The sequence below is a fragment of the Psammomys obesus genome, unplaced genomic scaffold, assembly GCF_907164565.1.
Source record: "Psammomys obesus unplaced genomic scaffold, mPsaObe1.curated_primary_1811, whole genome shotgun sequence".
Classification (NCBI taxonomy): Eukaryota; Metazoa; Chordata; class Mammalia; order Rodentia; family Muridae; genus Psammomys; species Psammomys obesus.
The window spans coordinates 2,270,667-2,298,636 of NW_026596039.1; the positions used below are offsets into that span (position 1 = coordinate 2,270,667).

The 27,970-nt window shown below is 42.8% G+C and overlaps 2 protein-coding genes across 3 annotated transcripts; both read left to right on the forward strand.

The window, feature by feature from the left end:
- Window positions 1-1,366: 1,366 nt before the first annotated feature.
- On the forward strand, window positions 1,367-2,303 carry LOC129687388 (olfactory receptor 6X1-like). The gene is given in 3 exon segments (XM_055621721.1): window positions 1,367-1,898; window positions 1,901-2,254; window positions 2,257-2,303. Coding segments are annotated over 3 exon segments (933 nt in total).
- A 3,076-nt stretch (window positions 2,304-5,379) lies between these two features.
- On the forward strand, window positions 5,380-25,982 carry Znf202 (zinc finger protein 202). Of its 2 annotated transcripts, XM_055622394.1 has the most exons (8): window positions 5,380-5,471; window positions 13,743-13,838; window positions 19,762-20,257; window positions 20,869-21,079; window positions 21,463-21,551; window positions 22,335-22,464; window positions 23,021-23,137; window positions 23,511-25,982. In XM_055622394.1, the coding sequence occupies exons 3-8, from the start codon at window positions 19,856-19,858 to the stop codon at window positions 24,467-24,469; spliced, it is 1,908 nt and encodes a 635-aa protein (XP_055478369.1). In that variant the 5' UTR covers window positions 5,380-5,471; window positions 13,743-13,838; window positions 19,762-19,855; the 3' UTR covers window positions 24,470-25,982. The 2 variants fall into 2 exon arrangements, with proteins under 2 accessions (XP_055478369.1, XP_055478370.1); XM_055622395.1 differs by lacking the exon at window positions 13,743-13,838.
- The last annotated feature ends 1,988 nt before the right edge of the window (window positions 25,983-27,970 follow it).

Consider the following 27,970-nt stretch of genomic DNA (forward strand, 5'->3'; position numbering starts at 1 on the left):
ACTCATTAACAAACATGTGTTCTAAAACTAAGCATATAGTACATAATTATAAACATTCAGGAGACAGAGGCAAGAGGATGTGAAAAGTACCATTTTCAAGTTAACATAATACTTTCAAACTATATCAAGAGCTAGTTTGGGGCCAGCTTGGGAAAAATAGTGACATCCAAGCTAGCCAAGGCTAAGAGATTTGTTTTTCAATCACTTTCCCCTCCTCTCAACAACAAAAGAAGAAGAAAGAGTAAGAAAAGTAGAAAAAAAAATTTAAAGCATAAGGCATCTCTTCTAATTTGTATCCCACCTACCTGTCTAACAGCAGTAATTTTTAGTTACTTTTATAAACACATGTAACATGGGCTTCCTTCACTGTGTCTGTACTATTATTTAGAGTCTGTGCTAGAGATACTGGGTACATAGCACAGTGGTAGAGCACCTGTCTAAAAATATACCAGGCCCTAGGTTCAAACCTCAGCACAGAAAAATACTTTTTTTTTTTCAGAATATAATATGGGCATAAGGATTAATTTCAACTCACAGTTATGTTATGTGCTTTATCATGTGCATTATGCACAATTCACCTTAAGTTATTATATGGCTTGTTGACAGACAAGCTATTACATTTTAAATTATTATTTCTTAAGTATATAAAGGTAAAAAAAAAATTACCACTTGCAAGTTTACATAATACTTTCAAATTCTATTAAGAGTTGGTTTAAAGCCAGCAAGGCAGTTTAGCAAGTAGAGGTGCTCTGCCAAACCTGACAGCCTGAGCTCAATCTGCAGAATCCCCACAACGAAAGGAGAAAACCAATTCCACAAGTTGTCCTCTAACTTTTGCATGTGTGCCGTGACACACATGTGTATGTGATCATACATAAATAAATGGGATTTTGAGAATTTAAGGTTGGCTTAGGTGCCCAAAGGGCCCGCCAAATCATCAACCAGTAAGGAAGTCATGCCTACTGGCATGTATATGTGGAGGAGGAGGGACATGAAACACAGCCATGTCCCGAAGGATCATAGATACAATCTCTTGCCATTGTTATTCTAACCCTCCTCTACTGCACTCTCAAATTCTAGGGAGCAGGCTGGAACGATGCCTCCATGGTTTGTCTAGCATCTACAAAGTCCTGGATTATATTACCAGCACTTATGAATGAAGAAACAAATGAAAAAATAGCAGTAAATAGCAAACTATTTTGGCAACCCATTTTTTTTTTGTTTTCATAAGAGATGCATCTGAAATATAAGCTAGAAAGGTAAACAGTAAACAACTAATATCTCTTAACTAAAATTTATTATTGTTGTTGTTGTTACATAATTCTAAGAACTCCATCCTTGCTGTCTTCCTAGGAGATTGAAGGACATGAGAAATGGCACTGCAATCACAGAGTTCATCCTCCTAGGCTTCCCTGGCATCCAAGGCTTACAAGCCCTTCTCTTCATAGTGATCTTTCTTATCTACGTATTAACCCTTTCAGGCAATGGGCTCATTATTGTCATTGTCTGGGTTGAGCCCAGGCTTCAAACTCCAATGTACTTCTTTCTTTGCAATTTAGCCTTCCTGGAGATCTGGTATACCACCACCGTTATCCCCAAATTGCTAGAAACCTTTGTGGTATCAAAAACAGTCATCTGCACTGCCTGTTGCCTGCTGCAGGCTTTCTTCCACTTCTTCCTGGGTACCACTGAGTTCTTGATTTTGGGCACCATGTCTTTTGACCGATACCTGGCCATCTGTAAGCCCCTCCGTTACCCCACCATTATGACCAACAATCTCTGTCTACAGCTGGCCCTCAGCTCCTGGCTAACAGGCTTCACCATTGTCTTCTGTCAAACAATGCTGCTTGTCCAGTTGCCCTTCTGTGGCAACAATGTTATAAACCATTTCTATTGTGATGTGGTCCCATCTTGAAAGCCGCCTGTGCAGACACCAGCATTTTGGAACTGCTCGGTCTCCTGGCAACCATCCTTGTGATCCCAGGATCACTTCTCTTTACCGTCATTTCTTACATCTACATCTTATCCACCATCTTACGGATTCCTTCAGCCACTGGCCGCCAAAAGGCTTTTTCTACTTGTGCCTCTCACCTGACAGTAGTCTCTCTGCTCTATGGAGCTGTCTTATTCATGTATCTGAGACCCACAGCACACTCCTCCTTTAAGATGAATAAGGTGGTGTCCGTGCTAAACACTATCCTTACTCCCCTTCTTAATCCCTTTATTTACTCCATTAGAAACAAGGAGGTGAAGGGGCCCTAAAAAAGGCCATTGCTTGTGCAACCAGTCGTCATGTAAGGTAAAGCCTTCAATACATCAAAACTAGCCTAATGCAGATATTAATATAAGAACTGATAGGAAGCAAACTTGAAGTTTGACAAAACTATCCCCCTAACTATCAGAAATTCTAGACAGAGATATGAAAAAAAAAACTATGGTGACTAGGGTCTCCATTAAACTATATAAAATGAACTTACGTTTGTTATACATAAATAAACTGGCATTTCTCCCGAAAGGAGTAAAGTCTTCTAAATTTTCACCCCAAACGTCTTAGGATTCCCTAAGACACATGAGGCAGAACTCAGGAGTTTCTTAATTACAAGCGGAAAAAGCAAAGTCAGACACAAATGAGTTTAAAAGTGTGTGAAGAATCCTGTTTCCCTCTTTTACTGATAACTGTTAGATTTCTGAGGCAGCAGAAAGAGACAGGAAGTCTGACCCTCAGTAGACAGAGGGTGTTTTTATTAGCACACACAATGAGGGGCAGCATCTCCCCAGGGAAACTGAGGGGTCTGCGAAGGAAAAAGGAGCTCGCTTTGACCCTTTATACAGGCAGGGTAAGGGGCTTAGGAATGAAGGAATTGTTGCAGCCATAGGCGGCTACATGCTTCTCCTTTCTGAAAGCTGGTTCAAGGGAGATACACTATATTGGGAGACTGTCTCTACAGACATTCCTTTCTGTACTGAGCCCTAAAAAGATTCATTCCCAAGTAGTACAAAAACTTTGAGGAAATCTTGTAAAAAGTTCCAACTTCTGTTTTGTGGATTATTTCAGTTTGTAGGATTTAGTCTCAGTAAAAACAGACACAAACAAGAGATGTCTCAGAGCTACCATCACCAAGGGCTTTGTGAAGTTCATGACTTTGAAGGCTCATTTGCAGATTTAGCATGCGGAGTCCCTAGAAGCAAGCACACACTTGGACAAGATATCTGTCAATATTCTAATAATGATACAGAGAGTCAGTTTGTGGTAATGAGGACTACATATGTCCTTTTCCCAACAATGAAGACTATCATTTAAAGCCCATTAAAATTCATATTTTTAAAGAGATTATTGTACATCCCTTCTGGTATTAAATTGAACACTCAAAACAAGGTGTGATGAGATTAAGGTGTTATCCCAATCGATACACCTTATTTTCTTCAACGAAAGCAGCCACATTGGAATTGACCAGGGCAAATGGTCATCTGAAGGTAAAGTGAGAACTTAATCTCATGACATCTAGAAAATAGTTGAAATTGCCTTGAATAAGAAAATCAAGTCATATCAAACAGTCTCCAAAGAATAAAGGAACAGTGAAGAAAGGAAGAGAAGAAAGGAGCAAACATGATAGAGGAAAAATCTATGTCTATGTCACCAGGCCAGGGGATGCTCAAAGAACTGGACAAAATCTGTGTGCCACTTTCACCCACTTGCCATGTGTGTGAGTGTGAAAGTTATTAGCACTTGAATCTGTGGGTCCCGGGCAATCCATTGAGGGCCAAAGAGAAGAGAAGGGCAAGGGAGAGCAAAACAGTTTCTTTTGAGCCAAGACATCCATTCATTCCATCCTGATGCATCAAGCAACTATTCTTCTACCTGCTGATGCCAGGGTTCACAGCAGCACCCTGTCTTCATCTTTGTGTGCTCAGGCTGAATTACATCACCATTTTCTCAGTTCTCCATGCTGCAGTCCACACACAGCCTGCACGATCTCAGCCTCCATATTGCAAGAGCAAATTCTCTTACTAAACCTCCATTAGTTGCTCCCCTTCCCAGGGTACTTAGCCTCATTAAAAACAGAATTTAAGAACAAACTAAGAAGAAAGTCAAAGACAATTTTATTAGACTATAAACCTATGTTCACCCCCAAGCAGGCAAATTGTACATTTCAGCACCTGCCTCGAGAAAAGGCCCAAAGTAACAAGAAAAAGTATACTTTGGCTCTGGCCAGTGTCCTAAGAAAAAGATTAAAAAAAAGGAGAAAAATTAAACCTGAGTCAGAACTCAGAAGGTAGACAAACCTGCAGAACCTAGCATTGACTCTGCCTGAACTGAATGGATTCGGGTGTCGAAAAAAAAGCACATTATCTCATTAAAGGAATACCATGGTATTAAGTGAAGGTGCATTCTGAAGGGGTGATCTCCTAGTCAAGTGATTGACTGGCCACAACCGGATTAACTCTCATGCAAGCCTGGAATGTTAGGTTTCTACCCAGGCCAGAGGTATTTACACTCCTTTGACCATGGGGACCTCAGCAGAACCCTGAACAAGGGTACTGTGATGTTATCAATTTCCTCCCTCTGCAGAACCCTAACCACCTCTCTAGCAAAAGCGATTGACAACTACAATCTACAACTCTGCTTAACAGAGTATATTAAGCAGTCTCCAGCAGTGTGTCCCAGGGACGGAAATGGTTTTCAAGACATGGCTGAGAAGTGAGGGTTTGCGCATGTCACCATGTGACATTTGGGGCAAAACTGACTATACAAATGTCAGTGACAAAGACAAAAATGAGCAACTCAGACCAGGGAAGACAGTCGTAAAGCAAAGCGGCACCAAAACAGCACGCAAAGGGCTAATAGAGAACACCACCATTTTCTTACTGAGCTTCCGGCTACATTCCAGTTTTTAGTTCTAAGACCAACAGTTTGCCTTTTTTACAAGATGGACAGAGTTGACAGGCAGATGTTCTGCCGGCCCCGCAACAGCTGACTGTGCATGCAAAAGCCAGCATTCAAACACAAAGCTTCCTTTTCTATTCTTCCATGCTTGGAGGAAGAAAAAGCTGCTTGGGAAGGACGGGGTTCTCTCTTGGAAGTGTAGATAGCAAAACCGACGTGAAAGATGAAAGCAAAACCCGGTAGGAGGTAGGCATTGGATCCCAACCTCAGGGAGTTGATTGACTGGCCGCAAAGGGGGCTGGCCTTAGAGGGCAGGTCCAGGAGAAGCTTCTCCAGCATGGGTCTTACAGAAGACCCTGGCCTCAACCCACAAAAACACAACGAGTGGACCAAACCTCCCACAGCCTAGACAGGCTCCAGCTCGGCCTGGAGGCGGGGCGAGCGGTCGCTTCCGGTTCCGGGCGCAGAGGCCCCACGTGTTCCGACCCGCTGGGCCCCGCGCGACTCGGATCCCGCTCCGCTCTTTCGGCCGGGAGTGGGTGGGGGAGCACCGGGCAGGGGAGGAGCCGCTGGAGCCGCGGGAGACGTGAGTGTCGGGGGCCTGGCGGGCGAGCGGGCAACGCAGCGGGCGGGCAGGGAGGCCGGGCAGGGCGGGAGTGTGGGGAGGGGCCGCAGACCCCGCCCCCCGGCGCCGGGGGACAGCGCCTGCCGGGGAAGGGGTGGCGGCGGGGTCCCCGCGGCTTGGGCGTTGTAGCTCTGTCACCTCTTCGCGGCCGGAGCCGGGACGTCCGGAGACAGGGGTGGCGCTCCAGGCTTCTTCTCTGCCCAGCCACCTCTTTCCGCCCTCTCCCGGGGCCTGCGGACACGCACTGTGCCCCTCGGATTGAATTCATGCCAACTGCTCCCGGTGCCCTAGAAGCCAGTGGGGAGTGGTCTAGGCCCCATGACACCCACCTTCCCTCTTCACCGGACTTTTCACTCTGCGTATCACCTTGCTCGAGAACGCTCCCAGCGGGCTTTCCCTTGCCTGCTTCCCAATCAACCCCGCCCCCTTCGCAGGCGATCCTTATCACCTGTGATCTTTGCCAGGCGTTGGAAGCTGTCTAGCGTGTGGCTCTCACCTGCTTTAGTGACAGTACTCAGAACTTCCCTGTAGCTCTAGAGGCTACTCTCTGCAGTTGCAACTTCCCTCTTGCTACCCCTAATAGCCAGTTCAGGGACGACTTCTCCACCTCACTGTGCTGCCTCTGGACTTGTCATAGTCCACTGAAAGTTTGCTAGTTTCTATTCCATGGCCGTGCTGGTCCTCTCACACACTCCGTTACCCATGAGCCGTGGCTGACTTGTATCTTACACGTGGATTGTTAAGTTCTCTGTACTGAACTCCCCAAAGGGATGCATAAAGGCCTAGCTGATCTTGAACTGCTTGATCCAGGACAGGCTGGATCAAGCTGACCAGGCTACCCTTAGCAATGGAACTTGTTCCCTGTCCACACTCCGCAGGTGAAAGCCAGGGAAGTTACACCAAGGTCACAAAGCATCTCTCTTTGCAGCTTTTTTTTTTTTTCAAGCAGCCTCAGGGATCTTGATCCAGAAAACTATTTCAAAGAAATTTCGTGATGGCCGTGGGAGGTTTATTGAGAAAAGCAAGTGACAGTGCGGTAGTTACTTTGTGCCATCAGTCTTGAGTAACTTTCTGCCATTACTGCCTAACATAAAGGGCTGGACAGGGTTGGGGGAAGTGGAACATTTTCTTTCCTAGGAACCAAACAATGATCTTTCCTAGTCTCTCCTCTAGATACATACCCTTTTGTACTCTGTCTGTATTCTTGCAGGGGACAGTCATTTTAAGGCCACTGCAAGATTTGTATCACTATGAGAGACTCTTGTCATGTCAGAATATATAGGTGACTGTGCTATTTGATACAGACATGAAATGGCTCTAGACTTTTTGCTTCTATTGTCCTCGTCTAACCTGAATGTGGACATCACTGGATAAAGCTTCTTCCTTTCTGCATGAAACCACAAATTTACTTCCTTTGCTTAAGTAGTGGGTATCAAGTTTAATACCCAAGAAATGCTTGTTAAACACAGAATGCTGGGCCTTCATCCCCCTGAATCTGCATGTAAGGCTGAAGTGGGGCTGTGTGTTCTGGATTGATCGCTTTGAGAACCAGTGTCTTTGGCCAGACAACGTGGCACCTACCTTACAGAGGTTTGAGGCCAAAGACTTGCAAATGCCAGTAGTGTTGATTCATCTTTGATGGGTGAGCTTACCGTTCAAACCTGAGTTACTTGTGAGATTAAATGCCTTGAAGACAGCCAAATGCTTCAGCTTCAGCATCTTTTATGGCAAGTTAAGATGAGATACTGAAGAGGGGTTGTTTTTTTTTTTTTTTTTTCTTTTGTCTTCTTTTTTTTTTTTTTTTTTTTTTTTTTTTTTTTTTTTTTTTTTTTTTTTTTTTTGAGACGAAGTTTCCCTATGTAGCCCTGGCTATCCTGGAACTCACTATATAGACTAGTCTGGCCTAGAACTCACAGAGGCCCACCTGTCTCTGCCTCTTAGTGCTGAGAGTAAAGACATGTACCCAGCTGATTTTCTTGATAAAGAGCTTCCCACTCTGATGACACAGATCACACCTATAGTCTAGGTTTTTGCTGTGGATTATTAGTATTGCAAAGGTCCCTATTATTTCCTGATTGGCTGTTAAGTTCTTCAAGGTCAGAGCCCTTGTTTTCCTCCTGTTTCTGCTCAGCACCTAGAATATTATGAGGTATAAAATTGATGTTTAGTTTATGAACTCTGTACTTTTCCCCTTCATTGATATGAAAGCAGTCTTTCTCTCTTGAACAGTAAAACAGGATAGACTAGTGATGAACCACCTGACTCCGTGAAGAGCTTGACATGCTTAATATCAAATTCCTAGAGCTGTCCCCATGAAGGGCTTATTGGCAGGAAGCAATAAGGATCTCTAAATCCAAGTTGTGGCGTGTATTTATCAAGTTCCTTTTCTACAAACTACCTGGGAGAAGGGTAGGCCCAGGAGCATATCCTTGCTTAGGGGACCCAGCTTACCAAGGAAAACAGACACTGCCCACACCAAGAATGACTGCTGGGATTCCTTCTCAGATTCTTCTTGGTCAAACCACAGCAATCCCAACCTTTGTCATCACATCTATTTAAGCGAGCCTCAGACTAAGCCAGAAGGTTGTCACCTAGCATGGAGTTGAAGGTAGCCAAGTTGTATTAATTGTAGAAAGTAACTTGTCCTACATCCACCCCTGGGATCCCACTACATTCCTGTTTCCATTAAGTGATAGTTTCTCTGTTGTGAGATTGTTGTTGAACATATTTGTTGTGAGAATTTCAATGCATCTGCTTAACTTTGGCTGCCAAATAATAAATGCTTTTTCTTCCGGATGGGTGTCAAGTGTGACGTCCCTTACTTTTTCAGCTTCAGGTTAATTTGTGGCGTTTTATGTTAAATTTGTATATAAAGATTGACCCTCATTATTTAAGTCACTAACCAATTTGGTACTATCCATTAAATGTAGGAAGAGTCTCTTCCTGTTGGAGGTTAACGAACAAGGTCATAATGGACAGATATGCAGTTCTGCTCTCTTAAAATATGTATTTAAATCCAGCCTATCTCAGTTCTTGAATAAATCTTTTCATCGCTCACTGATCCATTGTAAACCAAACAATGAACAAAGCACTTGTCTTTGTTCCTCTTTATCATCCTAAAATCTGGAAAGCTCAAAGGATGATCCACTCTTCTTTGCTTTTAGATTAAAAAAAAAAAAAAATCCTATCTTTCAAAATGAGTTGCTAAAAGCGGTCCAGGATGCCACACCTTTGCAAGGTAGAGCAGGGTGTAGATGTCAGTCTTCTGTCTCTATTGCCATCTGTGTGTATGAGAAACATTTTATTAGAAACGGAATTGCTGTGGCTTTCATGTTTTCAATTTACCATACTCTTAATGACATCTTCATCCACCTTAAACCTTAGTGCTGATTACAAAGGCAGTCAGATTTCAAAGCGAAAGCTAATTAAGCTTCTGCTCACACTGACCATCCTGTTCCAGCCACTCCGTATTTTGCCTCTCCTATTTCTTCCTTCTGCTTTTCCACTCCTCGTTCTGTTTCATAAAATCTATTGTAATAATCTTTGAGCCATTCTTGCTACTCAAATATGACTTTTATGAAGGAAAAAGTGGAAAAAAAAATCCCAAGGTGCAGGTGTAGCTTATTGGCAGAGCATGTGCCTAATATGCAGAGTTCTGGATTCCATCCCAACACTTCCAAATAAAACTAGTTTTTCAGCATGGCATAAGGCACACTGATCATGACATATTTGAAGGCCAAAAAGGGAATGTGTTGCTTTCACTTTCTTTGCCTTCTTGGTTGAGCTTTCATGGGACTTGGGCTATCCTCACTAGATATGAATCCCATTGCCTCCTGTCCACTGCAGAAAGAGAAGGATCTTTGCTTTTGGTAAGTAGAAGCCTTGCTGATTCCATCTTTAATTAAAGATCTTATCATCAAGGTTCTATCTCATCTTCATTCAACAACTTATTTAATTTAGTTTATGGTGCCTCTAAAGCAAGGACTGTTTGCTTTTTGGGTTGAGTTTAGCACTTCACTTGTGGTAAGACAGTAAACAGACCAATCTTTTCCCTGTGTATTCTAATTATTTTTGTAATTTTAAAGAAATAAAATGGACTGTTCGCTTATTATTTAAATCTTGATCTCTCCAAAGAATTTAAAAGAGCTTGAAGTAGAAAATAGTGTGCTGTATTAAGTATCTACCCCATGCCAGATTCTATGCCAAGAAATTCTTTATAAATTAATTCATTTATTCCATAAAATAAGCATGTGAGATAGGCATGGTAAGCACATTTCAAGGATAAGGCTGAGAGTTAGAGAAATAGTGTCATGTGGCTTATGAGAGTAGAGATACATACCCAAGATTCCAGAGCCATGTTACCATTAGATGGGAAGCTGGAAGGTGCATATATATACAGAACAGTTGAAATAAGGGTGAGAATTTGGCTAGTGGAAGGACCATATTGTTACATTCTTTAATTTTGTGGAGAGGCAGGATTGGAAGAGAACAGTCAAAAGTCTAGTTTGGTTTTTGTTGTTGTTTTGTTTGGTTGGTTTTTGTTGTTGTTGTTTTAACTCTAGAACAGCCTGTTGTTGTTTTAACTCTAGAACAGGCCCTACTGAGCCCCAGTAAACAGTTTTATTCACAGTCACCAATTATGGGGCTACATTTGTCATTTGTGTTCTGTGGCTTTAACTGGAGAGTTGTGAACAGATATCCCCAACAGATAAGACCTAAATAACAGATCAAAGAAACTCTTTTATGCATATGGCTTGGTAAGCCATTGAGTTCATTAGTAACCGCTTGATTAAGGGGTTACTCCTAGGCACAGAGGTGCTTGCAACACCGAAAAGTTCACCCCAACATGGACAACTCTTAGCTGCGTGCCCTTAGCTCCCTGATCAATGTGAAGGTGGCTCCACCAGAGTCTTCCACCGGCTGCTTCTTGTTTGTATCATCTTGGAGGGGGAGGGAGCCTCCTCAAGAATCTTGTAACTAAATGAGCTTCCTGGGCCTGTTTCAGTAGCTTCATAAGGCTTATGAACCATATGCCACTGCCTCTCCAAAATGGGATGTTTTATTTGGGAGGAAATGGCTGCATGGCATTTACTCCTCCCCGGGGCTCTTTTGTTCTTTACACTCCTATCTTCCAAGATGTTCCTTGAGCCTTGAAAGAGGTGAAAGAGAGGCCGATTATTTTCTTTCATTTCTGGCTGAGCATAGGGGCCATAGTGCCATAGGAACAGTCACTTATTCTCAGCAGCTTGACAGATTGTTTCAGTCTCTGCAGTACCCACTTTTTTGGGAGGGGAAGCTTCCTTTTCTTTTACATTAGAGGCTTATGACAGCAGTAATCTTTGAGTATAAACAACTGTTTTAAAGGCAGTTAGATATATCACATTTATGTATTAAAAAACATAGTAGTTTTTTCACCCCTGGCCCTCCTGATCTCCCTAGCCAAAAGCATTTGCTTTTGCTTAACAAAAAAGTAGGTATCAATCCCTCCTGTAGAACAGCCATTGAATCTAAGCAGAAAGCAATTGGTTGCACATGTAACAGTTGTGCCATTATTGCAACAACTGGCATATTATTTCTAGCATGTTCATAGTGTAGTACATAGAATTTATATCTGGGTAGGACTATTGGTGACATTTCTGCCATAGTAGACTGCATACCTTCTTCTGGCACTGTGAAAACCATCCAGCAGGTAAGAAGCTTTCAGCTCAGTTCCAGATTGATTTCTCATGTCCCATAGACCATGTGAAACCAATAGCAGAGGTACTAGTTTATATGAAACAGGTAGGAGTTGAGCAGGGAACTCAGGTCTCCTTGGTCCATACGTAACCAACACCTAATACTGGGATTTTCATTCAACAACCTTATGACTCCTGGGAGTGCCCACTCACATAAGGTGACTTCTTGCTGACACTTTATTTAATTGCTGTTTTTACTGTCCTTGCAGATTTTTTTCTAAGACATTTTTTTCTGCAAGACATTCAACAGGTTAACATTACAGGATGATAACTTTTTACAATGAAGGTAGGATCTCTGAAGGCCTACCATCAATTTCAGAATTTCAAGTAAATACAAATGGATCTTAGGCAGCAAAGGGGGAAAAAAACTGTTATTAAGGCCAAATACTGCATGAAAAGATCCTATCATTTGAATCAGTTGGCTTTATCAAAAATAAATAAATAAAGCTAGGAACAGTTTTTTTAGATGATAGGCACTCCCTTATTTTGCAGTCTCTAATCAGTCATTCTCCCTAGCCCTCCACCCCATGCTAAAAACCTACTCCTACATTCTTTAATTTTGTGGAGAGGCAGGCTCCCTCCACAAATGCAGCTCCCCCATTCCCTCCTTGGGTTCTGTGGGGACTGCCTTGCACTGATGGGCTAGATTGGCTAAGGGTAAGCGGGGTCCTTATCTTCCATACTGCACTTGCCAGTAGAGCTAGCTCTGATTCTAACAAGCTTCATATCATTGCCATCCCTCTCCACCACACATGGCTGCTAAAAGGGCCCTGGTCTAAGTGACCGCAGTATACCTTCCACATTGGAGGCTGACGGCAGCAGTAGCCTATGGGTGTAAGCGTCAGTATTCCTTACAGAGAAACATTTACAGCATACTCTGGAGGACAGCAGCCTGCTCCTAGGAAAAACCAGTCTTTTCACTTACAATGCTTTGTCATTCCTGATCTGTTTCACCAGTTTATGGAACTGTTCAGGCTTTAAAGCTTTTGAGAATCTCAAAAACACACATTTGGCCTTTATCAACCCCTCTCCCAAGAACTCCAGCTCACCCTAAGTCTTGTCACATTTACTTTTGAGTGAACCATAAAGACTCCTAAATACACTTTTCTGATATCATTTTTGATTGCTTTTAGCATTCTAAAAGTCCAACATACATGCTGTTCTGAGTATTCAGATCCTCCAGCACCTCTTCTACCCAATAAAGATCATGCCCTACCATGGGCTCAGGAAAGTTACTAAAGCCCTATACCAGTCCCAAAGTCCCTATTGAGTTAACCTTTTAAATTTTCTAGTAGCCTTATCTAGTATCTAGTCCAATCTAGTGGGGGCTGTCAACCACCCCTTATCACATGTCCAGTTCCTTCAGTAATGCTTCCTCTCTTGTTTTCCAGTTCCTGATAATCATGAAAAAATATCTGCACCAATGATAGCCAAGTATTCCTAATGGCTTATATGAGTTATACTTCAGAGACTATTTTTCCTCATATTGTTTCAGGTTATAGGAAATCTGTCCCAAGGAGGGGTGAATATGATTCTGTTCCTCCAGTTTGATACTTGGACTGATCCCATCTGCACTCGTGTCTCATAGCCTCATGAACCAGTCTATGAGGGCCTCTCATTTTTTTTAACACCTGTTCAGTTAAAACTTTCCATGTGTAGAACATTCACTTTGTTGTTTTGGGCCAATAGTCACTCTGTACCTCCTCATGCTGAATCACTAATTTTCCCTTTGTATTAAAGATTGGAATTTAGGGGTATCTTCTTTTACTTCCGCCTCACTTTTGCCCTCCTGACTGACTTGTTTACTTATGGGATCTCTTTTTAATAGGTGTGGGGTGGAGCGCTTTTCAGCAGGGATCTAGTTTGTACCGCCTCCCTTGTACTTGCCAAATGCAGGAAATGACAACCCAACAGCCCATCTCATCTTACTGGGTTTGCACCTTCTGCCAAGTCAAAGGGTAGCATTCACATATCTTTTTCACATCAGAATTTCTCTCTTACACAGGCAAGTTTTTTTCTGGACATCTGACCTCAGTTATATGACTTTTCACTGACAACAATGGCCATAATTGCTGCTGTAGACCATATATTTTACTTTCAGGGTTTGTATATATATTCTCAAGTTTATCAGCTTTGTTTGGAAATGTTCCAAAGGTACATGGTAGGCCCAATTCAGTAGGGAAGCATGGCACCTCATACTACGTAAGATGGTGAACTTGATGTTCCCTCAAAGGACACTCTATTCTCATGACTTCACCTTGATGGCATGTCTTATCACCCATCACAGGAAGCATGAAGTTGCCACTACAGAAAGGAAGCATCTATCTCTTACCACATGCAGGCAGGTAGTCACATTGGAATTGTGTCTGTGCATGTTCTGGTCTCAGTCTTAGTTGCATGCCTTAATCTGTCACAGTGACCTTGCTGCTGCTCCCCCCAACTCATCTTTGATTCCTCAGACTTTGATTACTTGCCTGTTGTGCTGCCTGTCTTTTAGGGAAAGATATGAACAAATGGCTCTTCACCCCCAAGTAAAGTGTTGATGACAGACCAAAAAGGAAATAATTCCACCCGAATGGAGTTTGGTGATCTGGTGAGTTTATTAGGGTTACAAGAGCATGGGTGAATCAAAGGCACTTGCATCACAGAAAAGGTTCATCCCAGCATGAGTGACAAATAAGAACAATGAGCCAGGATCTCCCTACTTAAAGGCAGTACCACCAAGGTGTTTGCCTTCCACAGCAGTCACTTATTGCTTATATAACCTTAGAGAGTGGCCATCCTAAGCCTTATTTTATTAGCTCCCTAAGCTTTTTGAGCTTCACTCTTCCCTCAGGAATGTTTCAGTTTGAAGGAAATGGCTATACACAGGATATCTCGATTTATCTATTAAATATAATCATTTAAGTCCAAAGGCTAGTTAATTGTCTGAAGACTATTTTCTAGTAAAAAGGCTGGTCACCCTTTTTGCTATAACTAGAAAAGGTGTCTTTTAGAGTAGAAAATTGAGTATTCTTTTATGTCCTATGGTTCTGTGCCCAAGACAGCTGAGTTAGAGCTACTTCTGTCATGTGACACCTTCAGATAAGGGACAATGAAAGCTGAGCCAAGAATGGTAGAATCATTTAGTTTCCCCATGCCACCTTCCTAGTCCTTCCAGTAGCAATGCAGACTGAAGAGGCCATGTCACAAGGCTGCCCCATCTTATGAAGTATCTTTGCAGACATGTGTCTTAGTGACTCTTTAAAACAAATCATTTACTATTCCTGACCTAGGTATGGACTTCCACATGGGGTGCCCAAGAGCCACGGCCCACTTCAGGGTGGCTGCTGTGGGGGCTCAAGTGATAGGGAGTGAGCATTGGGTAAAGGGCCAAAGAGCCCAGATCCCAGAAATTTGCTGCAGAGCCACCAGGTTTGGTGCCAGGATTTTATCTTGCTGTGGAACTCTTCCAAGGACACCCAAGAAAGTTAATGGAATTGGAAGGCCAACAAATTGTAACACATTATGCATGTAACCCTGCACATCCCATGAACTGGAGGGGGTTGAAAACCATGTCTTCCATGCTGTCTCCATCATTGCTTGACATTTGCACAACATATATTAACTCATGGCACTCTGCTGCCTTACAGTAGTTACCTGCAGGGGACTTCGCCTTTTACAGGGGCTCTGTTGTGTGTGACTCTAAAGCTGGAACATGCTTCTTTGGGTGCCTGAGCTATAGCTTTACCCAACTGCCATGCCTATGCCATCCCCATTTCCGACCAGTGCAAGGGTTCCTTCCCCTCTTCATTTCTACTATTGCTGACCTCTTTCCCTCTGTCTTATTTTTTGAGACTGCTAAAGTAAATACAAAGCAAGCAGGAGGAATATTAACTGTGGAACATTTAGAAACCCTGATAGGTTTCATGTGGAATCTCTATGGCTGTTTTTTTGTTGTTGTTATTGTTGTTTTGTGAGTAAAGCTACTCAAAGCAGAATCCCTTTTGTCAGTACATACAGTGAATGCAATCTCTTGGACCTGATATTCCTTGTAGACCAAGGGAATTTCTAGATTACTTAGCTGATAATTGGTTCTCAGGCCTTTAAAGTAATAGAGATCTTTTTATTAAATTAGGTCACCTTGAATAGCAGCTCTGTTTATCTGACTTACAGGAGTGACTGTTAGGGATAAAGGACTGTATATTGGAAAGCTTTAGCTTCGTAAATAATGAATAATGATATTACATTAAATTACTTAATGTCTGGTTCTTGCTTACTAAAGGTGATTGAAAGCCCAAAAAATTAATTTTTTTAAATTTTATGTTTTATGTAATGTACATTTGGATTATCCCCAGTGTGAAGATTACTTACGGCTTCATCACACTTGAAACCACCGAGAATGTCTTGTGTATACACAATGCAAACAATAAATTTTTCTTTATTCACTTGTCCAACACACATTTTGCTGGACTAAGTAATCACTAACATGCCACAGTAGCTGTCCTTCCCAGAGACAGAAACTCAGTAAATGTTCTCTGTCCTCATCAATTATGAAGCAAGTACCTACTGTTCGCCAGAATTTGGGCAGGGTACAGCATGTCCCTCCCTTTAGACCCTTATAGTGTCATGAGTTAGCCTGCCACCAGAGGAACAAGTTTTATAACACAATATATACTGTAATGTGGAGAGATCCAAGTTCTTATTATTCATCATTAGGGAAGGGAAACTCAGAAAATAGATTGGAAGGAAGAGTGGAATTAGGCAAGTGTAGGCTTAAGAAAGGTATTTCAGGAAGAAGCTCAGAAAATCTTGGTAAAGAGAAACAAGAAATGCAAAAAATGTAATTTGAGCAATGGCTCTCATGGAAGTAACACTCATGGTAGAAAAGTGAGGCCCCAAGAGATCCGGTCTTGAACTTTTGGGTATCAAAGGGATTTTCTTGGTGGACTGGAGAGGCAGTTCAGTGGATATGGACTCTTATTTCTCTCAGAGGACTGCACTTCTATACCCACATGGCAGCTCACAACTGTCTGTAACTCCAGTTCCAGAGCATCTGACACCCTCACACAGACATACATTCAGGCAGAACACCAATGTACATAAAATAAAAATTAAAAAAAAAAAAAAAAGTAGAGAAACAGCGGCAAGATGACATAGGAATAGTCAAGTCAATAAATAAGCAAGGTGATTTAACGGGCAAAGGTGCTTACTGCTAAGCTTAATGACCTGATTCATAGAACCCAATTGATAGACAGAACCAGCTTATTCAAGTTGTCCTCTGACCTCCAGTGTACACCCTGGCATGCCCACATCCACACACAATTTTTAAAATTACCTGTAGAACTATCTTAAAAAATGGAAGCTGTATTGCAAATGATTGAGGACAATAAAATGAAATAACTTGGCTGAAGAGAAATTTGGGAACTATGTGATCATTGGTGATGGGGCAAATAAAGTGCAGCAGCAGTCAAAGGACAGCTAGTGAGAGTCAGGTGGTAACCTCCAGGGTAGATTGCAAGGAACTGCAGTGCACAACAAAATGACCGACAAGGAAGGGATGGATGTCATTCTTGCCCGGAGGAGGACAGGCCCAAGAGCAGTTGTAAAACTTGACCTAGGTGGGTCCCTCAGCGCATAGTGCCCGACACAGGTCCTTGCTTTTCCAGGTTAAGACTGTAGTCATTCAGATATGGTAGGCTGTAGTAGCAACTAGGGAATTTTATGCCGGCGAAGACGCGATGAACTTGAATGGCATTCGTTAGACAGAATTAACAAGACAGTGAACTACCAAAGTATGAGGATAGATAGGGAAAGATGGGCTTTGACTGCTAAGATAGGAAGATATGAGAGTGAAGAATCATAGATTTCAAATGTATTTGTTGTGTTCTTTGTAATAGGTTTTAGAGAGTAAAAATCACAGTTGCTAACATCAAGAAGTTTTACAAGGAAAATAAGCCATGGCTGTGTAATAAGACATAGATAATGACAGAGGTGGACCCAGGTTTTGACTCACTTTGGTGATTTCTAGTGGTGTGTAAGGATAGAACAGAATCGAAGAAAATACCTTAGAAGACACAAAGCATAAGCTGTCTTAAAAGATAAGTAAAGCCTTACCAAAAGGTCATGGGCGGAAAGAGTAGTGTATGATTTTCCTCCAAACCAGCCAGCTGCCATCTTGGAGAATTCAGCTGTGCCCCCTTGCAAAAGATCCCAGCTGTGCTTGTTTATAGTTCCCAGCCAACCCAGGTATCCAGCTGCTCCCTACCAACTGGCAACCCTGCACAGTCCCTGCAGGAGGGCCCAGAATACACAGAGACCATCCGAGAAGACTAGAGCAGGGCCTCTTCCTATGCAGCTATGGGGAAGCCTTCCATCCCTACTGGGTAAAGCTTTCTAGGTGTGTCTCTGCAGGAGGAGCAAGCTCACCTCTCTTAGTAACCCCTCACCTATGCTCCAGAAGGATGCCCAAGAAACTCTTTCATTTACCAGAGTGAAGTTTGGTGGAGTCATGCCTTCGTTTATTAGGAACTTGGTACAAAGAGTAGATATTGCTTCCGTTTCCTCTGGGAAGGAATCTTAACCACCCCTATTCAAAAGCTGAAGTCCATGGGATACTGTACACTCAGTTCAGGAATGGGACTATCGCCGTAAAGGATAGCAGAGGGAATAACAAAATTAAGACCAATTAGTGTGTGATATACTGTGTAAGAGACAAAAGTGTCTGAGAACCTTATTCACTTAAGAGAAAAGCTGGAATGACTGAATGATCTTCACTAGGGGAAGAACATCACCAGATTTACTGGGACAGCTAACACTGGTAACGCTGTAAATCAGAATGTCCAAACTTTTGAAGTTGCAAAATAATGTCATCTACAAATGTGTTGGACTGTATCCATAGCTATCCTGAGAAATGTGTGGCTCACAGGCTGCAGGTAGACATAAAGGCCGGGCCCTTGAAGAGAGCAACTCCAGAGGCAGCTGTGGTTCTGTAAATGAGAACTGGCTAGAACATCAGCAGAGCAAGGGAGTGAGAAAGGGAAAACTGCTAAGAAATAGCCACACAGCTGGTAGCCATGGACAGAGGACAGCGTAGAGAATGCGTGCAACAGGTCCATTCCTCAGAAGGCGGGGAGGCCTAGAAAGCCATGCTGCTGCTCTCAGTGCAGTCACCACAGCAGGTGGAACAGAGCAGAGCGGGGGAAGATGGGCTGCAAAGCACTTTGCATGCTCTGCGCTGGATTTGAAACGACCTTACATTTAAAGCAGTGCTTTATAATACTGAGTAAAGTCATTGGAAGAGTACCTTAGAAAGTTAGCAGTTAATATTGAAGTTCCGGCTCCCTCCTGAACATGGCAAACAGTAAGACATTTCGTCTCAAACTTACACTAATAAGAATGTTATCATCTCTATTCTCTTGATGAGAAAAGTCATTTACAGAGAAAACTTCCCATTGGGCCACACTCCTGTCCCATACCTACTAAATGATAGCAGGCAAATGTAAGCACTCTTAACCCCTCTTACTTCCCTTTATCTTACCCAACCAAAGATCTCATTAGAATGACAAGTAGCATTTCTAAAGTTGTAACTGTCTAGACATACTGAATCAGAATGCCTTTTGGAGAAAATCGCACAGCCAAAGCTTCACAACTGGTTTATTATATTTTACTCATGGTTGGGTACTGCATGGAAGACAAACAGGAAATCATAGCTTGAGTTCAGGCAAGGTGGTGAGGACCACACTGAAGCAGCAAGGAGTAAGAGGAGTAAAATGTAGAAGTTTAAAAGGTAGGGTTGGTTTAATAAAATTTAAATAGTGAGAAAGGATCATAAAGTTGAATCTATGAATTACTAAACTGAGTGTTTTCTTAACATGGTCCAAATGTCCAATGTCCTTTGGACATTTTGGGGTCAGTAAGTCATCCAGTTAAAGATGTTTTAGCAAGATAAAGGCAGCCTTTGGAGCACTACTCACTGTTAGTATCTGTCGTCACTGTTATTTCCTGGCGTTTTTAAATCTCCAGCGGTTCTCATTTTACAGAGGTTCGCACATGTAATACAGCCTGCACCCGCCCTGTTGGTGTCTCAGGGTATACATATTGTGTGCCTGTGAGGCAAACCATGGCCACTGCGGTATTTGTTAGTAGGGATTATGAACATCATTTCTGCCAGCCATATAAGTCCTGTGGGGAGCTCAGAATGTGCTAGCTGTAGTCCAGACAGAAAATGATGGAGCCCAGCTAAAGAAGTCAGCCGGAAGGATGTAGAAGAACATTAGGAGGTAGAACTCCGGGATTACAGATCTAGCAGGGTACAGCTTTCCTCTGGGCTAGGAACCCTGTAGGAAGTTGGAGGATCTTGTGAGGTCATGGATATCCTATCCCAACTGGATTTCATTGCAACATATACTTATGGAGACTGGGGGAAACGGGAAGTTAGTTAGTTAAGGAGTGTGCAGAGGATTGCAAAGTCAGAACTGTTGTCTTTACATAACTTCAGGCTTCTGTTCTCTTTCATCTTTACTTCTCTGCCCTAGGTCCCGTAGGAGGAACCCCTTGAGGTACCCAGTCTGAAATACGTTAATGCCAGTGTGAGGGCTAAATGGTGTGATAACACCCAAGAGCCAGGAAATGGCGACAACCTTGGAGCCAGAGGACCAAGATCTTTGGGCAGAAGAAGGAGTCCTGATGGTGAAACTGGAGGATGATTTCACCTGCGGGCCAGAGTCTGCCTTGCAGGGGGATGACCCTGTACTGGAGACCTCTCACCAGAACTTCCGACGGTTTCGCTACCAGGAAGCATCCAGCCCTCGAGAAGCCCTCATCAGACTTCGAGAGCTTTGTCATCAGTGGCTGAGGCCAGAGAGGAGAACAAAGGAGCAGATCCTTGAGCTGCTCGTGCTGGAACAGTTCCTCACTGTCCTGCCTGGAGAACTGCAGAGCTGGGTTCGAGGCCAACGGCCAGAGAGTGGCGAGGAGGCAGTAACACTGGTGGAGGGTTTGCAGAAACAACCCAGGAGACCAAGGCGGTGGGTGAGGAGGGGGAGTCCTGATCTGTGTGATGTGGAGGGGGCCTGTTTCCTGAAAGACTGGATGTGGGGAGAACATGAGAGTCCCGTGACTTATCCTTTACATTTTACTGGTTCTGCTTTTGGGTTACATTTAGATCCATTAGCCCCAATGGGGCAGGGATGTATGTGTGTATGAGTGTGGTGTTCTAAGGTTTAAATCACCTACCTGTGCTGCCTGAAGACTGGATTTTTTAATTTCTTTGGATGTTGAACCTTTCTGAGGGATCTTCAGAAAGCAACTATTATGACCTCCTCAAAGTTCGCCCAGACCCTTAATTCCAAAAGCCCTTTCCTAGGATGGTAATCTGGGAAAGCAAACAGTAAGAAGACCTAAAGGAAGGATGGAAACTCAGGGCCCCAAGTGACTGGAGTAAATTCTGAGAGAAGTAGAAAAGTAGGACAGTTCTAGTGCTTTGTCTTTGTAAAGATAACCGGTTTATCATGTACCTTTGCAACTTGAATTTCCCCTTCTCATCTGATTCCCTCTGTGAGTGTTCCTCCTAAAGTAACCCCTGATGACAACTAGAAACTTCTCCTGACTCCATGGTGACTGGAAGTTAAAATTATTCCCAGGTAACCGTCCACGTTCAGGGCCAGGAAGTCCTGTCAGAGGAGACATTACACCTAGGGGTGGAGCCGGAGTCCACCAGTGAGCAACAAGATCCAACACTGATCTTGACCCCTGAGCAGCCCCACGAGGAAGCCCTCCACAGCACAGATCTGGGGACACCGGAACAGGAGAGCTTGCAGCTTGAAGGGGAGCACCAGCTTCTGCAGGAGAGTGGTAGGAAAAAGCCTCAGCAGCAGCAGAGATTGTGGCAAAGTGAAGTCAGAATGGGGGGTTATGCTATACCACACGGGCTGGACAAGTTCTAATAGAAAGCAAGCAACAGATCTTGATATCGAGAGCAGAAAGAACCAACTATAACCTGCCTCCAAATGGGGCCAAGTTTAAATAATGATATTCATAAGTACTCCCAGCGTTCGAGTGGGGTTACAGACATTGGTAGTTAGGATTATTCTGTTCTCCTTAGACAAGTTTCGTGAGTCTCTTAGCAGAGAATTTAAGTCCACTTTTTGTTCATTCTAATTCTCTCTCTCTCTTATCTATCTATCTCTATTAATCTATCTATTGATCTATCTCCTTCTCTCTTCTTTTTTTCTTAGAGGTTCCAGTATCCCAGGACCTAGACCTTCCTACAGAACAAGGGTCTGGACACTCAGATATGGTTGCTCTTCTCACTGCTCTGTCTCAGGTAAATCCTAATTCAAAATACATATTTTGTTGGGTATTAGCCATATGCTGAACAATTAGAGATATAAGTATGCACGGTTAGAGTATAAGTTTTCAGTTCTGCAGATATGTGGCATAGGGGAAGAAACCGTAAAACTTAACAGCTGTTTTTAGTTCCAGTCTTCATAGTTTCTTTATTTGGCAGGGGTACTAACTAAAGGCACTAAGTGGGATTATTTTGCAGTACAACTTTGAAGTTGTTAAGTGAGTAGGGTATGGGGTTTTTTTTATCATTTGTAAGAATGCCTGGCAAAACTGCTGTTATATTTATGAACTGTCCCTCTTGATCTGAAATTAGGTGGCTGAGGAAGGGGGGTAGAATTCACTCGTGGTTTGGAGTTGTAGTCTACCTGCAGGAAAAAATATCTTCCTTGTTCTGGCTATAGATGGTAGTAAATGGAGTCATTTGGGAACAATTCATAGAAAAGATAGTTTTCACTGAGACCTCCCCTTAAAACACCAAATAAAGAGGTGAATGATTTAAGGTGTGTCTTGGGTCTTAAACAATATTATGAGGAAGAATATAGTGTGACCTGAAGAAACCCAGTGGATGGGAGGAGCAGGTGCTGTGCCAGAGCTTTCCTCAAGTGCTGAAGGTTCAGAAGCAGCACCTTTGGGAAACAGGCTTCCCAGAGGAAATCCTTCAGCCTGTTCGCATTCCCTCTGTCTTTGGATGGACCCTACCCCAAAACTCAATAGGCTACCAGAAGCATCACATCCTGATTGGATCCTTGTGTCATTGCAGGGACTGGTCACATTCAAGGATGTGGCTCTGTGCTTCTCCCAGGATCAGTGGAGCGATCTGGATCCAACACAGAAAGAGTTCTATGGAGAATATGTCTTGGAAGAGGACTGTGGAATTGTGGTGTCTCTGTGTAAGGAGTTGCATGTATCAACCAGGGCAGTCTAGCCGCAAACATCTTTTCCTATTGGAATATAGGAATCAAAGGCCGTGGACGACATGTGCTAAACTTTCCCTAATGCATGCCTACCCCACAGTGAGATAAAGGTCAGTTAGCTGAAGAAGATGATACCCTTCTAACTGAAAGGAAGAAAGAAAAGATGCTTGGAAACAAATGAATGGAAAACGTTAACGAGAGAAGTAACGAGTTATAAGTTTTTAAGTTTAATATTTAACTTTGAAGTAAGCATATGAGTTTTGAAGCAGTCAAAACAAAGATAATCTGATTTCTTCAACAAGAGGGGAAGGAGCAAGGATCACAGTAAGTAGTCTAGTTACTGGATCTCAGGTGAAGGCACAAGAAATGCACAAGATGGACAGCAGTTAGGGATGCCAAGCTAAAGAGTAGCAATAGCTGACCAGTTAACGTTCATATTTGCTCTGCCGCCTACCAGTCCATAAAGTTCTGCTCTTAACTCGGAGAAGTATTGAGCCAGTCATGATGTCCTTTCTTCCCCTCTCTTGAGCAGCATTTCCAATTCCCAGACTAGATGATACCTCCCAGATTAGAGAAGAGCCTCAGGTCCCAGATGTCCATGAGTCTCAGGAGCCTGCAGAACCAGAAATCCTGAGTTTTACCTATACAGGTAAGGAGTATCAGTCAAGTCTGATCTCTGCAATTACGGGATTCCCTCTAGTCAGTGCACCCCTTTCCTCCCAGGACCTTCCTCGTTGGTTCTTTTTCATCATTTTGTCTTTTGCTTTTTGTCATTTTGTAATCCAAGGCTTGAACTCACAATCTTGCCTCAGCCACTGACATGGCCAAACCCCATACCCCAACTCACTGATTCTTCTATTTTGCCATCCATTGCTAATAACTTCTAAAAGCCAGACCTGCCTGCCAGTACCGTCTCCTACACCCTTCCTATCATTTGTTAGAAAAACCTGTTTTAAATCCTCTCGTTGTATAAATGGTATTATTGTTAGTATAACTTCTTTCTGTTCTTGCCCCTTCTGTAGGAGATATGAGTGAAGATAAGGAAGAAAGTGTTGAACATGAAAATACACATAAGTCTATTTTGGCAGACCCAGAAGTTCACCAGACTCCAGATTGGGAAATAGTTTTTGAGGATGATACAAGTAGACCTACTGAAAGATTTGGTACAAATGTTCCTCAAGTTAATAGTGTCACAAATATTAAGGAAACTATGCCTGTCCACTCCCTGGTAGCGAGGCAGCATCACTGCCCTCTATGTGGAAAAAGCTTTACATGTAATTCTCACCTTATTAGGCACTTGAGAACTCACACAGGAGAAAAACCCTATAAGTGTATGGAGTGTGGGAAAAGTTACACACGGAGCTCACATCTTGCCAGGCACCAGAAAGTCCATAAGATGAACACTCCTCATAAAAATCCTCCAAACCGGAAGACTGTGGATGTCCAGTCTGAGGTCGCTACCCGAGTGGAAAAACCATATAGCTGTGATGATTGTGGAAAACATTTCCGTTGGACTTCAGACCTGGTCAGGCATCAGCGGACACATACAGGAGAAAAACCTTTTTTCTGTACTATTTGTGGCAAAAGCTTCAGCCAGAAATCTGTGTTAACAACACACCAAAGAATCCATGCTGGAGGCAAGCCCTACTCGTGTAGGGACTGTGGCGAGGACTTCAGTGACCACAGACAGTATCTGATACACCGGAAGACACACGTGTCTGATGAGCTCTATCTCTGCAGTGAATGTGGGCGCTCCTTCAGCCACAGTGCAGCATTTGCCAAGCACCTAAAAGGCCATGCTTCAGTGAGGAACTGCCGGTGCGATGAATGTGGTAAAAGCTTTAGCAGGAGGGATCACCTCGTCAGACATCAACGCACACACACTGGGGAAAAGCCTTTTACCTGCACTACCTGTGGGAAAAGCTTCAGCAGAGGGTATCATTTAATCAGGCATCAGAGAACCCACACAGTAAAGACCTAGCTAGGGGCCATGTGTGGAGAGCTTAACTCAGCCATCAACTGGGATGGGATGGGTTCTGTGGTCAACCTGAGAAGACCTTTTCTGAGGTATCTCTTTGACCTGCCCATACCTTATGTCACCTCTTCCAACTACCAAACAAAAGCCCCATCCAGAACTTCTCAACTTTTCTCAGTTGAGGCTTCTACTTCACCGGCACGGTTCTGCCTGTACCTCATGGGTGTGAAGTAAGAGATTTGGGACTTTAAGAAATTTGGGTTGTTATATTTTGAGAAACCTAGGCTGTTCTAGATCTTGAAGACTACTCACCAGCCTCAACTTCAGTGTGGTCAAGGATAAGTCCTTAGGTCTGATAAGAGACCAACCTAAAGGGGTCTGTCCTTACTGGGCTCAAACCTTAAAGCACACAGCCCTAAACGCAAAAGGTCTGTGTCCTGACAGATATGCCACACACTGATGGAATACCTACAGCCTCCTTACTAACTCGCCTCTGCACTGTACACTTTCCTTTGATGCTGGAGACAAAGGGGAAGAGTGTTAAAGGACAAATCCTTAAGGCTGCTTCACAAGGATTTTGGCAGGCTGCCCCCTTCCCAATTGTCAGAATGATACCAAGTGCCACACACTGCTACAAAAACGGGCTTAAGAAAAAGCCTCTTGGGGTGCACCACCCCTGTCTAAATACTCCTGTCTTTAGCTTTTCTACTATTCAGCCACTATCAGTTTGTCCCTTACATGCCTACTGAAAGAGAGATGTAGTCCTAGAGGGCTGAAGAATTCAGTAAAGCAAAATTAAGTCATGGTGAAATCCATTACAGTCCCACATGAGGCTTAAGCCTGTCCTTCATTTGGCTTGTGAGAGGGACTCTGAAGCTTTGTCAGCGTAGAAAGGCACTGTAGCCAGTGCAGAATTGGAATTGACTGGGTCACTTCATTTACATGAGGGGAACTAGAGAAGATATAAAACCACTTTGGAAGAATATGAAACAGCTGTTGCCACTGGCTAAGACTATTAGGATTATTCTGACACCTAGTCCTTTGTATCCCTGCCTGGAACCGTAGTACTTGGAACTCTGAGAGGTCATCAGAAGTAAATGGATTTTTATGTGTCTGTGTTATTTGGTTTTTCATACGTAATTTCATTATCATATAACTGTGAACTAAAAAGTATCTCCTGGTGACCCAAGGGTCCTTAACCTGTTTGAGGTTCCCAGGAGGCTGAAAATTTACAAACCTCACATGTCTGATCATCTGGAAAGGACTGGGGACAGATACTCCGTAAGCAGAGCACAGGATGTGGGATTAAAGCATGCGAAGGCAGACAGACATCTGTGCCTGGTCTCTTCTGCTTTTTCACAATCGCAGAGGAATATGGTGGATTAGCAGCGCATCTTCCCAGCCCTAGCCTCCCATAGGAAAATTCTCTCCTGATGGACTAGTTGAGTTTTAATGCCAGTCAGTCATTGTCATGAAGATATATAAGAAGTAAATAAAGTGATAATGTGCAGCCAAGTGCCCCAATTTACATCTTGCCCATTTACTTTCTAGAACTTCGGGTTTTTAATTCCTCTGAACGCTATACCTGCTATAACTAAATAGATTGGAAGAACAAAGTTTTTTCCACAATAGTGAAGTCTTGGAGTGGTTGGCATAACTCTGGGTAGAATGTATCCACAAAGGGCCAGGCCTGGAATTTGTACAAGAGATTAATTCTAGCATTTTTCAACCATGTATTTAAAGTGTAAGCAGAATTTGTCCTGTGAGAAAGCTAGTCTAGTTCATACTAATCTCTTGAGCATAGAATACACTGGAAAAGGAATTGGCTTTTCTCTAATTTGTCTGCTTGATTTGGAAGTGAAAAATCTGTCAAGACAATTCTCCAGAAGAAAACTTTGAAACTGATGTAGTTAGGTGAAATGGCATTTTTTTATTGCTATTGTTCCTGCAAAGTTTTCTGTGCTGACAATATGTCACTGGTCCCTTTTGTAAATTACTGTTTTCTAAGAATCCTACAAAGATGCCCAAGCTCCCAAGTCTGAACCCAAGTGGAGCATCAGGGCTAGTAATGGTACCTCAGATGAGGAAACAGCATTTCCACTGACCCTAGGACCAAGCATAGAGTGTTTATTCCCCAAGGCCTGCTTCTACGAATAGTGAAGTCCTGGTGTCCTTTGTAAGGATAAAGTGCATGTTTTTAACATGTGGAGGGTGCTCTAGTCTGCTAAACTAAACAATGTGCAGATTGTTGGAGAATATGTCTAGATTAGAAATAATCAAGAATCATTCAAATTTGCCACCAGAAAGTACCAAGAGTGCAAATAAAGTATGCTCCAAATGAGAAGCTCAGGAATTCATAAGAATTCCATGGAAATTTTTGAAAATTGTGTTAGCATCAAGTTAGTAGAGCCAAAACCTACATTAAAGTGTTGCTGCCTCCAGACACCAAGTCAGGTGGTAGATTTAATGTGTTTTATTTCCACTAAGTGAAAGAACACAGAATGTTCCTAGTGGCATGGCAAACATCTGTTGCAGGCCTTTCTGCTGGGAGAGAGGGGCCTCTAGATTACCCCACTGCAAGAGAAAGTGGGATATTTATTAGATGTATTTTAGAGAACATTTTCATTAACCAGGCTTCCAGAAATGACAATCCACATGAAAGTAAATAGAGGCCCATGATGGCTTTGTGGAACAAAAGCAAGACAAAAATAGCGACTGGTGGCCTGCTTTGCAGATTAGTTAATTCTGCAGCCTTCCACACCAATGTTTTATTAGCACATAAACATACTGAACAGTTCACTATGGCATCATTCGCGTAGATGATGTATTTTGATCACATTGATGTTCCGTCCCACTCCTGCTAAACCCTGTCTTTTCTCAGCCCCCATCTCACGTTCATGACTGGGAGTGGGGCATCCCCAATGAATTTGATCAGAGTGGTTTTAGGAACACACATACCTTAGCAGGGTCTCTGCTCCATCAACCACTAAATATAGATGTTTACTTAGGAAGCAGCAGGAGCCCAAAAGTCCTCCTCCATTCCATGACAGTATTGGCAGGCCAAGCTTGTGCAAGTAATCACATGGTGTGAGTTTAAGAGTGCAACAGGCACTCATTCCAGTAGGTCAGTTTGCCAAACTACTACCACCAGTCCTTGGCACATAGATTTATTCTGCCTCTTTTGTGATGCGCTGAGTCGTGGAAGCAAGGTGTAGCTGAATCATTTATGCATGGCATTCAACAGTTATTTAATTTTCCATACTTTTGATCAAGTATGAGTGGGTAAAGCTCTGAAAAAAAACTGAAAGTAGCACTAACATATGAACATAAACTTTATTAGAAGGCAATTTGGCAGGCACATCATATACTTTTAGAAAACAAAACAAAAACAGCGAACACTTCCCCAATAGAGCCTATGACCTCATCAGACACTTTTGATTGAGTATATAATACCAGACTTGAATTCTTTGAATTCTTTCCTGTGGAATAGGCATCAGGTCCACTCAA